Here is a 13,675-nt window from a genome sequence, read left to right as displayed (position 1 = left end):
TTAGATGCCAAATCTTTCTTCTTATTTCTTCAAGTTTGTAAATCGCCAGAGGAACACAAAGTTTCACTTTTTCTCTTCACTTCGGCAGAGTTTCGACATATAGATTAAAGATTCCTAATCCTCTAAATTACAATGAGCAACCCCATATATAGAGAGGAAAGGTGTAGCATGAAACTAGGATAGTTACAACTAATTTGTGACCAAGTCAAAGGTAGAGTTCAATTTGACTTAGGACACGTGCAAGTTTTGGATGCAAAAGCATGAATACAAAATGACACTTGAGGTGTCAATTGAGATTACAAAATGACACTAGACTAGATATGCATAAAAATGACTAAGTGTCTGGAGCCTCGTCTTGTTCCCAACATTCGTCACCAATGGAGTCTTCATGTCCTCACTCGGTAGCTGTATTTCACAGTCATCTGGTCCCAATGTGTTGAATCTAGCATTTGGAGTGGAGTGTAGAAATAGATTTGAAGAATTCCCGAAGTTGGACAAAAAACAGCAAAAGGGGTTTAAGAAGTGCATTTCGGATTTATATAAGTCTGATTTGCATTTGGGGAGGGTCAACAATCATATAGCTACATATCAGACTTACAAGTCCAATTTGCACTTATGCAAAAATAAAGGGAAGAAAAACTGACACCTAAGAAGGGAACATGGTGCAAGTCAGAGTTACAACTCCGATTTGCACTAACTCTTAGCACTTGGAAAAAATGCAGAAGGAAAATAGTGTGTGTTAGGGTTATAATCCCGACTTGCATCGATAAAGGAAGACTCAATGTAGATCAAGGATACAGCCCCAATCTGCACCACTGGGTAATACCTCAGTATAGGTCAGGGTTACAACCTCGATCTACACCAAAATGGGCAGACTTGGTGTAGGTCGGGGTTGTAACCCCGCCTTGCATATATAAGGGAGAACTTGGTGTAATTTGGGATTACAACCCCGCCTTGCACCAAAATGGGATGACTTGGTGTAGGTGGGGGTTATAACCCCAACTTACACTAGAAATAGGACTTGGTGATGAAATGGTGTAAATCGGGGTTACAAACCCGATTTTCACCAAACTAGATTTTTTGAAGAGAAGTGTAATTCGGGGTTTTAACCCTGATTTACACCAAAACACAAAACTTACTAAAAAAACCTAGAAAAGGACCAGAACGTTCGAATCAAGAATCGAGGATCCTAAATCACATGTGAGGGGGGAAAAAGACTACCTCAAAAAGCGTTCTTAAAGCATGTGGACTACAAATTGGACAAAATTTGTAGGGGTTGTCATGTTTTTGTGACTTAGCCAAAAATGAGGACAACAGCTAAAAACAAGACAACACATCTTACATAGCTTCAAATCTCCATTCATGATAGCCTCTTGTGCACAATGCTCTGGGAGAAAAAATCTTAAAAACACAAGACCTTGGTTGATAAGAGGACAATGGAGGCAAATTCTTGTTAATGCATGTGTGTGTATTGTGTTTATTTTAGCTTTGCATATATTGTTTTCATGCAAGTATATGATGTTGAATCATCTAGATCTTCTCTCATAAGATCTTTGATCCAATTTCTCCATCTTTACTTTATACATAGGTGTTTTCTAAGCATGAACTAATATAAAATTCCATTTTTAAGGAGTTTTGTAATGGATTTTAGTATTAAACTCAATAATTATTTTGTAAGCCTAAACTCAAAGGACTATATTTTCTGAAAAAAACTAGATGAAAAATAATTCCCTTTAGCAAGATACATTGTTGTATCTCCTCGGACTCATTCCTAACCAAAGTAACTATGAGCTAAAGAAGGCACGCTTTAACAATGACATGATCTATGGAATAATATGTCTTTCGATTTATAAGGATACTCTACACCATATACAACACAAAGTACCCTTTCACTACTTGGGCCATCATTTAGTAGTTGTATGGAGAATTTAGATCTTCATTTGATAGCAAGGATGACCACGCATATACTAAGACTCTTGATACCCCTTTTTGTGTGGACACATCCTCATGGGATGATCTATCTATTTGGTTAACATACATTAATGGCGCGTCTACTTTGGAAGACATTATAGATCCTCCTCTTATTGCTACTACAAAGTTCAAAGTCACTTCTAGAGCTTCTATTGATGCTCTTCATAAGGGTTCTTCGTGTCTCTAAGATCCACTTCATTGGGAGGTCTGCTTATGATGCATCATAGAGTATTTTTCAATGGAGATAACGGCATCAAAAAGGAGCATCCAAATTGATGAGTGGCTATGATAGGTTATGATAAGATTATAACATGCAAGAGAATCCATTAAAAATAGTTTGTCGATAAAAAATAGTTTTTGACCCATTATGGGAATAAGGGTTGAAATTTGGGCCCTAACTTTAGGCACCAATTTTGGGTTATGAGTTTAATTTGTGGTTTTTTGTAAACCACTCTTGATTTGTGATTTTCTTCTTCCATTTATTTGGTGCTTTCCATTGAGGTCTTATAGTATCAATTCATAGGTATTGTTATGTTATTGGATTATCTTCATATATGTATATTGGTGCAATTTTTTGTGAAGGTTTGAACCTAGATTCATATATAATTATATTAATGTTGTTGGAACTACAAATGGTTAGAGTTTTGGAGGATAGATTTTTTTCTCAAAAAGAGTTTTCTATGATAGATACAATATTATATGATGAATAGTTTTCTGTGATAAATTTCTCTCCTAAACTATTTAATCATATTTTCAAACATTTTGCTTTTTTTTTATTTCCTACTTAACCAAGACAACTTGTAATTTAGATGTATGCTACTTCCTATTGTTATAATCTACTATATAAAAATAGAGATGCTAACATTGTGAGATTTTGCCAAGATCTAGAGGCAATGGAAAACACAAATGAGAGGGAACAAAATAGATGATAGGAATAAATTGTATTCTATCAAGATGAAAATACTAATCAACTGGATCATCAAAAGTTACATACAATGAATATGAGTCTGCTTATATAGGCAAAGCTATATGGATATGTGAGCACACAAACATGACATGTGGCTCAATAAGAAACAAGGGTAAGTAGGAAATAGGTGTGGATAGGTAGGAGAAACAATATAATATTCCACATGAGGTGGATCACCCACTGAATGTGGAATGTAACAACAAGATAAGTCCACAAAAGGTGGAAATTCTCCTAAACACTATCCCAATGTGGCACAAACACCCAAGTGTCTCATACCCAAACTACTATGAAATGCATTTCCTTAGTAAACTTAAGTAAGGTATGATAATATCCAAGATGAATAATTATTTACACCAACAAACATTTATATATTCCAACTTATTTCCATTGAAATAAATAAATAACTTAATTTATTATTAAAAAAAATATTTAACATATTTAAATAAAAAAATTTGAGGAACTACAAAATAACTCATATCATATAACCTTGATAGGATGGCTCAACTTAAAAGCGATATTATTCATTATATCATACTTATCCTTTCTTGATTAATTATCATCTTAAGAGTCCTATTGCTCATTATCATCTTAATTATTTAAGAAACTCCAAATATTCTTCCTTGCCCTCACTATCGAGTAATTTGAATAACGACATAAGATATGTCAAGGGAATGGAGTCAAATATGTATATTTTGATAAGTTATATTCTATTATAATACTTGTTTAAAATGATTATGAATAATATTATTTTTTATTAATTAGAATTTAATAGTAAACAGAGTTTACAACATTAAAGTTAACTGAAATAATTATATGGAGAAAGAAATGTTAGTGGGACTGTCAATTTAGAACAGTTGTCACGAGCAGAATGAATAAAGCGCCAAACATTTAATGAGTGCGAGACCTACAATTGTCATTTAGCAGAAGAATTGTGTGAATGAAAGAAAAGCAGCGAATAATTTAAGCACAAATTTAATGGTATGAAATACAAATGGTTAGAGTGTTCCCATGTAAAATTCTAATTAAGGGAAAACGATAAATTGGAATCTTTTGCTATTCTAGTAGAGCAGCAGTTGCTTAAAAAAATGACACATGGCTTCATCATATTTTTTTGCTCTCCTATTTACTTGCCTAAAATTTTGCTTATGAATTTTATTTGTAAAAAATATTATCAATAATTTCATTTACAAAATAATTTAAGAAGATTGCATAAAAATTAGCAGCCATTTGACTATCCATGGGGTCACCTGCTCCATAAATTGCTCCCTAAAAAGTAGCTTTTGGTTGTTTATTGCCTGAATGCTGTGTAGTTTTAAGGTTAATAAACTATTGATCTGTGCTATTTCCATCTTAAGTTTGTTTAGTCAACTTGAAAATTAAACAATTTTAGTTGTGTATTGAAACTTCAATAAGTTTAGATGGGTGTAGAGTATCTTATTTTGTGGGGAGGGTATTCTAGAATACTCCAATGTCGCAGATATTGATATGCTCAAATTTCTTATAGAATAATTTTGAACCAAGGACGCTCCTAGTTAAAATAAAATGCTGACATGATCTCCTTTAAAACTTTGTTATGCTGGTTTGTTTACAAAGATAAGGGGAAGAGTATTATTGTCTAAGTTTTAATTATTTATTCAATTTCATTAATTAAAAATCTACTAAAAATTTATTTAACAAGCTAATGGCTGTTCATAGTGTACAATTTTTTTGGTTGTCAAAGCAGACATGTAATGAGGCAATAGAGTGATGTTTTAAACAATACTTTTGTACGCACATAACAAATATCATAGTGTTTGTCTTTACTGTCAAGAAATCAAAACAATAGTCATAAACAGTCAAGTCTCATACAAAAACAACAACAAAAAAATTACCAAAATCAAATATACCATCAAGAAACTAAAGTACTGATACACTCTTTCCTAGATATTATTCCACTCTATTGTGACTTCTGATTACCTTCCAGGATCGTTTACATAATGCAGAATTAACTATGGATATAGATATAATAGAGAGTGAGAGTTCGTTCTTCTGGACGCAGAAGAGAAGCATTCAGAAGGATTTGTAATTCCTATATCCTATTTGCCCTGTATATTCTATTAAGATGCAATATTCTATAAAGAGGATTTACCGTTGGTAACATCCATGAGAAATAAACCTTTTCACCGTATGTTGTGGTCAAAACACACTTTTGTTGAATTTCAAATGAATCAATTTATTCAAACAAGTCATTAAAAAATTATTGTGATCGATTAAAGTCCCTATAAATTATTTATAATCCATCTGATGTAGAAGTACTCAGAAGACTTAGTTCGTAATTTTTTAATTTTAAAATAATATTCTTAAAATATAATGGAATATAAATATTCTTTGGATTGACTTTAACAATAGATTTAATTACTTTCAGAGAAAAAAAAATTTTGGAAAGGTGGAGTCCATATAGAAAAACAGAGTTATTGAAAAATTGCAAATGAATGAACCACACATTTTCTTCCACAGCTGTCATATGGACCTATACGAAATGTGTTGTCATATTTTTTCTATGTAATACTATTGTAATTGTTACTAGTTTTAGAGATTTTTCTCCTTTGTTGTTTGTATTGTCTATACTATTGTAATTGTGTTACTAATTTGAGAGATTTTTCTTCTTTGTTGTTTGTATCGTCTAGTGCAATGTATTTCTCTTTATCTACTTGTTTTAGCTGTTGCCTTATCTTGCTTTGATTCAATTAAAACAAAAAGACATAAAGACATTGGTTGTAAATGAATTTTACAGAATCTATGTAAGTTAAAGGCTATTAATGTCCCTTGATGTAAAGATCCTTACAGTCAATTGAAGACTAATTGGTGTTAGGAATATGAAGTCCAACTGTCACATGACCATTCATCTTCTGGGATTCTTCACTTGATAGTTGAATATCATTGTATAAATAGATGAGTACAGGCCATGTAATTGATCATTGGTTAATAGATAAGATTTCCTTGCTTTCTAGTGGATATAGCCAATAATGGTGAACCACGTAAATAGCTGTGTCATTCTGTGTGTCTGTCTTAATTTGTCATTCTGTGTGTTAGGAATATGAAGTCCAACTGTCACATGACCATTCATCTTCTGGGATTCTTCACTTGATAGCTGAATATCATTGTATAAATAGATGAGTACAGGCCATGTAATTGATCATTGGTTAATAGATAAGATTTCCTTGCTTTCTAGTGGATATAGCCAATAATGGTGAACCACGTAAATAGCTGTGTCATTCTGTGTGTCTGTCTTAATTTGCTTTCAACTGTTTTGTATTCTTTATATGTTTTCTCTGCTGAATTAAACTAACAATTGGTATCAGAGCTTAGGTGAAGTCAAATTGAGCAGAGATGGAAAGGTAGATAGATAGAGGATTGAAAATTCTCGAGAAGATGCAAAAGTTAGAAGTTAGAGAAACTGGTTTCTGGTATTGTGGCAAGTGAGGCCACGTCAAAAAAAATTGTTGGTCTTTCAAGAACACTGAAAGGCAACCAAATGATGAAGACACCAATTCAGTCATTGAGGAATTTCTTGCAAATTTAGACTCGGTGGAGAGTAAAATTGTGCAAGTGAAGGCTAAAATGAAGCGTCGTGTACATTAGTGGGATGGCTGGAAAGATGAGGAGAATTTGGACTTGAAAGACGATAAGATTAATAGTGAAATCAAAGAATTTCAAGAGAATGGTGATTGTCCCCAAACTGTTGAAGATAGATGGCCTGTCGAGACCCAGATTCAATTTGCTGAAGAGTTTGTCTCACAAGATGAGGGGGATACAAATTGGGGTCAGTTAGTAGGGAAACAATGCCTGAGAGTAATTGAAGCTGAGAGTAATTGAAGCTTCAGAGGGTGCTAAGGATAGTGTGGAGTTGGCAAAGGCGGATGGAATTCCAAAGGATGCTGCTGTAGAGGCTGCTTACAGCATCGGCACCGTGTTGGGCCATGTGAAGCATCTCCAGATTATTGATGGAGATGAACTCTCCGGTCAGGAGTTGAACCAGACATGCAGTGTTGTGGCCAAAGATGATGTCGGGGCCCATGCCAAGTTTGCGGAAGATATGGCGGCTGAGAAGGATGCCAATGGTGCTGTCATTATTCGGATGATTGTCCCCAATAACCAGGAGGAGCAGTCCATGCTAGTGGTAGAGTCGCAACATACAGAGAATGTCTTGCCAGAATGCGCCCGGATCATGAGATGGGCGGCAAGCAGACTGCCATTCCCTCAAACCCGAGCAGAGGAGCAAGGTACAAAAACCTTTGTGGAGGCAAATGTGGTACGGGAGTCATACCGAGATATTAAGTGGCTCGACGATTCACATCCCCTATATAGGATTCGACGCCAGTTTGGGCAGGAGCAGCCTCGTGTATTCATGCCCAAATGGAGGTGGCGTGATGATAGAGAACGGTCAGCTTGTGTGCAAGATTTCTTTAACGAGAAGGAGCTTTGCAAGAGTGTTAATCCCGTCACTGTACAAGCGCAGTGTAAATTTGGCACACAGACTTTTGGCAGTTTCTTTCTAACGTCTCATATGGGACGTGGAGGCCGTAATAGTAGTTATCTAGGAAGTTTCAGAGGATTTTACTGTGGTGGAAGAGTCCAGAAGGGCTTCCTTGTCAGAGGAGGCGAGAGAGAAGTCATGGCATCAAGTGGTAGGGGCTCCAGAACAGATTCAGGAATGTCAAAGGAAGAAGATCAAAATTACCAGAACCCAAGACATGGTGAAAGGTGTCGACGCGATGGCCAATTCACCATTACTTCTACTGCGGTTTTTAAGAAGATCGGGATCTTACTGCATAGCTTGATTGGTGATGCAACCTGGCCTTTGCCCGTCTCTGCAAATTATGAAGATTATACCATCATGCTTCCTGACGTAGAGAAACTGGAGAATTTGTACTGTCTTCCCAGCAAACAAACAGAGCAAACTGTGAAAGGAGAAGAAGACGCAGAAAATGGCCCTTCTGGTGTGGAAGAATTCAGGTTTCTCTACCGTGAAAAGGAAAGAGAAGGGGAGCCTCAAGGAGGATGTATTTCCTCTGTCATACCTGGATGGTTTAGGAGCATCAAGTTGCCTGGGGTTCCTACAAATGTGCAGTATCAAAGTGATGTGCCTACTAATGCTCATGTCAGTCAATGGCTGCAACCCGCATATGAGAAGCTTCAATGTGGAACAGAGTTGCAGATAAGTGTGTTTGAAGACAACATAGTCAATTTTGAAGATGTTCAGCTATTAGATTTTTCTGAGTCCGACAAAATTTGGAGAAGATCAATTCGCAGTGTTCTCGAACAGAATTTGGTGAAATTAAAATCATTGACAGGCCTGGTTAAAATTTGAGATTTGAAATGGAAATGCAGGGATGTCGTTGTGCATGGCTTGACCCGTTAGCCTTCAAGGGGGAGATTGTTAGGAATATGAAGTCCAACGGTCACATGACCATTCATCTTCTGGGATTCTTCACTTGATAGCTGAATATCATTGTATAAATAGATGAGTACAGGCCATGTAATTGATCATTGGTTAATAGATAAGATTTCCCTGCTTTCTAGTGGATGTAGCCAATAGTGGTGAACCACGTAAATAGCTGTGTCATTCTGTGTGTCTGTCTTAATTTGCTTTCAACTGTTTTGTATTCTTTATATGTTTTCTCTGCTGAATTAAACTAACAATTGGCACCATCTTCAGTGTGAAACAAGTATTTTTTGTATAGCTGAAACAATGAAAACAATGAAAACAAAGAAACACTTACTTTGGAATGTTAAACTCAAACACAATAATTCGACAATAAAGCTTCAATTCAAATACACAATAACTTAACAGTTGGTTGAAACAATAGAAAAGTTCATTATCAAATTGAATTGTAACAAATCAACACTTCAAAAAAAAATTAACAATACATATTATTCCATAAACCATTTTTCATCTCATTAAAAACCTGTATCTTATATTCTAATCTCAATCATCATTAAAAAAAAAAATTAACAGTATGTGTTATCCTATAAACTATTTTTAACCTCATTAAGAAGGTTAAAAAGTAAGAAGGTAAAAAAGTGAGGAGGAAGTAAAAAGATTACCTTAATTGCTATTCTCAATGAAAGATATCATTCTAAGCAATGGCGCATAAAACATTTATACACGTGGCACAAACATTGTCTATGAAAATTTATAAAGCCAACCACAGTGAAAAAGCTTATATCCAATTAGAAAATCAAGTTCGAGCTCACACAAATAGGCTAATAGCACTTGTGTCCAAATGCCAATTTGTCCATAAAAGTACACACATAATATAATTTGCAACAAATACCGCAAAAGAACAGGTATTTGCAATACTCGAAAGGCAAATAGCTACTTAATATCGTACCATGGAGCTGCCAGAAATATCATCCTATTTAGCAAATAGGAGAATAAATTATTTGCAATCTATGGCAGGCAAACAAGCTACTGTAATATCATATCACAGTTATATTACTGAAGCACAAGGCATCCTTCAGTCACTCGCATGGGATCATTACGATTTTTCTCCACTGACTGGAACACAGTAACCTCATCTTCCACCATATGTGCTGCTTCATGAACTGCGTTTTCTTCTTCTTCTTCTTGTGGCACCTTTTCACTGCCTGCTGCTTCCAAGATATAAGCTTTGACTTCTTCAAATCTTTCTTCTGACAGCGAGACTTCAGCGAGTAGTCTCCATGCATAGTCATCGGAAGCCCTTTCAAAATCTTCCTTCCTCTTCAAGACCATGTGTCCGCTGATTTCCCACACAGCGGGATTGACTTGAGTATCTAATATCTCCTGCTCCACTTCGCCTAAAGCCTGTCTTTCTGCATAGCACTGGAAACATAAACAGAACATATATCACAACCATTCTATAAAAAATTTATGTACAGAAGTCACACAAACTAGATGCTTGAGGAAATGCCAAATTAACCACTGCCAGTAATTTCAACGCTCTGCATAATACCTGAGGAAACATAAAAACTCGTTTGCCGCAATCAGCTATTAGTATGTTATAGGGAATATTGTTCTCTTGAAGGCAGATACAAGAGTTGGCAACAGCATCAGAGAGGTCCTCCAACTTATTACCTCCTTCAAAAACCAGGCCCCTCACAGGATAATTGCAGAGCTCAAAAATCTTCACCCCACTTTTTTCTGACTTCCATGGAACTCTTTTTGTGGGTGCTTTCTCCACAGGGAAAGGCAGGGCCATGTAATAAGCCTGAAATAATAAATATTCAATATGCCGAATTAATATAGTTAACCTACAAGGCTCTTAAATAACTCTTAAGAGGACAAGTTCCACAAACGATATGTCCATCATTTCTTGTTATAGATCAAATATATATCCAAAAGCATGTAATGATTGATACTGCACTATAATGTTTAACAAAAAGGAAAAACGCTTTATACCTGGAAGTGCAGATGATTGATGGTAGCGAAAGCCCCCAAGCTGTTGTACCCAAGACGAAAAGATGGGCTGCCAGCTTCAGCAGCCATGTGCATAGCTAAGAGAAAGCTATCAGGGTCGATGCGCTGAGGCAAGCAATCCAGCACTCGAGGAACAAGGAGCACATGTCCATATTCAATTGGACTCACCTATTATAGAATGAACATGATCAATTGACTTTCCCTTTCAAAGCAGAAAACACTTACAACACTGCATCAAAATGAATGAAACACTATCATGTCCATTAATATGGCTTACATTGATAGCAATAACATTGGGACTGTCCAAGACCGGGGCTTTGCCAAAATACTGAACTTTATCTTCTTCGCTCTCTTCAAAACGGAAAAGCACCTCTTCCTGGCCTACTTTAGTGAAGTTGAATTTCTTGGGATCAAAAGGCTGCAGCACCTTATCAACTCGAAATTCAGTGGGACGCTTTTTAAGATGGCGTCCTTCATTCAACTGAGCAATGAAGCCACTTTTGCCAGGAATAACCTGCAGCATATCCATATAATTGACTTCATATTGTTAACAAGATAAGCATACCCAAGATTGGTGCAGAGCATCACACCATAAAGAAAAAAAAACCTTTGACAGGAGAACTTCTCATGTTCTACAAGGGAAATATTCAAATTGAATTGAGCTAATCATCTGAACAATCACCCAACCTTGGTTTCACAGGTGGTAACATCATAGCGGAACAGACCCTTCCCCATCCTGTCTTCCCACTGTGCATACACACCACAAGAAACAGTAACCACCATGATTAGCACATAAACTATCATGATTATCACTAAGTCTTCTAAAGAGGCTAAACTTGTGTGGTTTTATTATTTAATAAATAAAAAATGAAAGGCTAATTTTCTTTCTTACCTGTCCAAGAAGCAGAGAATCAAGGAAAGAAACGTCGTCTCCTGGGACATTGTCCTCTGCATTCTTTTCACCAGTAAGAAGGGTTTCCCTTCTTTTGAAAGTATACAAGGGCAACTTTGACCCTGATATCAACTCAAATTGTTAAACTAACAACACTAAAAACCAATCTACAAAAATAAACTTTAAACTACATGATTCCAGTTTCGGAAAAGGTCAATTTAATCACTACAATTACAAATCTCAAGAAAGAGAACAAAGTAGTAGTCTCAATACACTGAAAATTCCAAATAGAAAACACATATAGTAAAATTCACTCAGGAATAGAACTCTCTTCATAACCAATTGGAAGGACCTCACTAAAACAGAAATCGAAATCTGTTCTAAGGTTAAGATCCCAGTGACGATACGCACAGGCGAAAGCTACTTTCAGACATTCACGTTGAAATTGTTCAACAGAGTGCCGTACTTTGAACGCACATAAAACCCTACCCTTGACTCCCACCAAAATAGAAACTTGAGTCAAATCCGATCTTCAGACTGACATGCAAAAACAAGCAAGCTACCGATTTTCTTCTTAAAAGAAATCTAGCCAAACTAACAAAATTCTGACAGTAAATAACAGGCAATAGCTTCAGGATTTGGGGTAATCCACATCCTGCAGGTATATGATTCCAAAACTGGGAATTTCCAACGATAAAAACTATCATTAAAGCACCTTACAACCGATTTGGCTCTAACCTGAAACCATCAATCTCAAAACTCCCCTTTGCAAAATCAAACCCTAACAGTCACAATCGAAGAAAATATACAATCAAAGTCGAATCATCAAAATTTCTACAGGAAGAAGCGTTCTTCACAAGACAAAACTCGCCGACGAGAACTAAATCCTAAATTAAGAAAAAGGGCAAACCCCAAAACGAGAAAAGACTGGAGGAAAATCACCTGGAACACAGCATTGGCCTAAACAGTTGCGGCCGCATCCAAGCCCTTCCGACCCCTCTTGGTGGAGCGAAACAACAGTCGGGCACCTCTTTATGGTCAACATGACGATGACGACAACGATAATCTAGATAACAGTATAAACAAGAAAAAAGCCCTACTCCTCCCAAATTCTTCTTCCCGGTGAAAGCGGAAGAAAGAAGGGGCGGGAAAGGGAAAGGAAAAGGCCGCCGCCGGCGAGAAAGAGAAGATCAGAAGGGCTGCCGCCTTCAGAGGGCAGAGCTCCCCTCCCACCGTGTGCCGTAGGACTTCCCTCTAGTGCACTCGCTGCGTTCTTGCTTCGTATATTCCACCTGTCATCGAGACAGAATCGCAAAATACGTTTAATAGCCGTGATGCCACAACTTGACAGACCGGGTTTCTCCTTGAGTAGACTTTTTTTCCGCTATCCAACTCCTCGACCTCAACCAGATCCTTGCAAACCCCTCCAGAGCTACTCTGCAAATCTCTCCTCTCTCTTCTCTCAGATTATGTATATAAAAATGTCTCTCTGTAATCGACGCGATTCTCACACAACGCTAACACTCTTGTAGACCAAACACACTAATTGCTCATCTCAATAACCCTCCGTTCCATATCGCCTCCATATATAGCCAAGTAGCGCGCTATTTTAACCGCGGAGGTAACTTGGAGTAGTTGGGGCGGAAAAGTACGGCGGGAGAAGGACGAAAAGAGATAACTTTCAGTGGAAGTACGTTGGAGGAGGAAGGAGGGAAGAAACTTCCCAACGCGAATGAAGGGAATATCCCGTCGGTTCCGGTCAAACGTTATGTGGCCCAGGATTCCGTCGTGCTAAAATGTCTCTTTTACAGGGAGAATATGCCTTGATATTTTTTTAATGCTTGTCCTGATGCGGCTTGTGTCCGTTGGTCGAAGCGATGAATTATATGCCACAGCCACAGACACAGGAGGTCCACAGCTACAGTTACAGCCACAGCCACAGGAGGTCCACAGGTAGCCACGAGATAGGGTTTGGGAAGTGACCGCGCAGCTGCCGAAAGAAAGTTACTAGGTAGATATCGTATCGGTCCTCCCTTGATAGCGATAAGCTTATCCTCCGTAGGAAGGAGAAAGAGGAAGGACAGCGTATTTTGTCTGTGTCACGAGTCGTGAGTGTTGGTGTGCACCACAAATTGGCATGTGGGTGAGGAAAGGCCAACCCCATCTAATTCATGCCTGCCTACACTTTCCACACTCGTGGGGCCCCTACCACTACTCAGCTTAAAAGCTACATGAATTTCCACCCGTAAAATCGATTAGATAAGGAATCCTCTAAATAATCTCCAATTACTGTGGTACGGAACGGCGTGATGCACTCCTAGCTCTTGCATGAATCTACACCTTGTACTGTTTCATCATGTGAACCCCTTTAGTCAATGTCCTTTCTACATCTTATATTGATTGT

General features: G+C 37.2%; 1 protein-coding gene across 1 annotated transcript; it reads right to left on the bottom strand.

Moving 5' to 3' along the window:
- Nucleotides 1–9,132: 9,132 nt before the first annotated feature.
- LOC131060450 (GDP-L-galactose phosphorylase 1) lies at nt 9,133–13,177 on the bottom strand. The gene is made up of 7 exons (XM_057993685.2): nt 12,214–13,177; nt 11,272–11,393; nt 11,067–11,126; nt 10,657–10,893; nt 10,362–10,547; nt 9,916–10,170; nt 9,133–9,785 (listed from the first exon to the last, which is right to left on the bottom strand). The coding sequence occupies exons 1-7, from the start codon at nt 12,314–12,316 to the stop codon at nt 9,417–9,419; spliced, it is 1,332 nt and encodes a 443-aa protein (XP_057849668.1). The 5' UTR covers nt 12,317–13,177; the 3' UTR covers nt 9,133–9,416.
- Between the last annotated feature and the right edge of the window lie 498 nt (nt 13,178–13,675).

This window comes from Cryptomeria japonica, chromosome 2 (genome assembly GCF_030272615.1).
Source record: "Cryptomeria japonica chromosome 2, Sugi_1.0, whole genome shotgun sequence".
NCBI classification, from domain to species: domain Eukaryota; kingdom Viridiplantae; phylum Streptophyta; class Pinopsida; order Cupressales; family Cupressaceae; genus Cryptomeria; species Cryptomeria japonica.
The sequence above is the reverse complement of the archived record's forward strand: the minus strand, read 5'-3'. Positions and strand labels throughout refer to the sequence as shown.

Excerpts from the sequence above, each read along its gene's own strand:
- LOC131060450 (XM_057993685.2), bottom strand. The coding sequence starts at position 12,316 with ATGTTGACCATAAAGAGGTGCCCGACTGTTGTTTCGCTCCACCAAGAG. Across the intron at positions 11,127-11,271 it reads ATTCTCTGCTTCTTGGACAG|TGGGAAGACAGGATGGGGAA; the intron begins GTAAGAAAGAAA and ends GTGTATGCACAG. Across the intron at positions 9,786-9,915 it reads GAGTTTTTATGTTTCCTCAG|TGCTATGCAGAAAGACAGGC; the intron begins GTATTATGCAGA and ends TTATGTTTCCAG.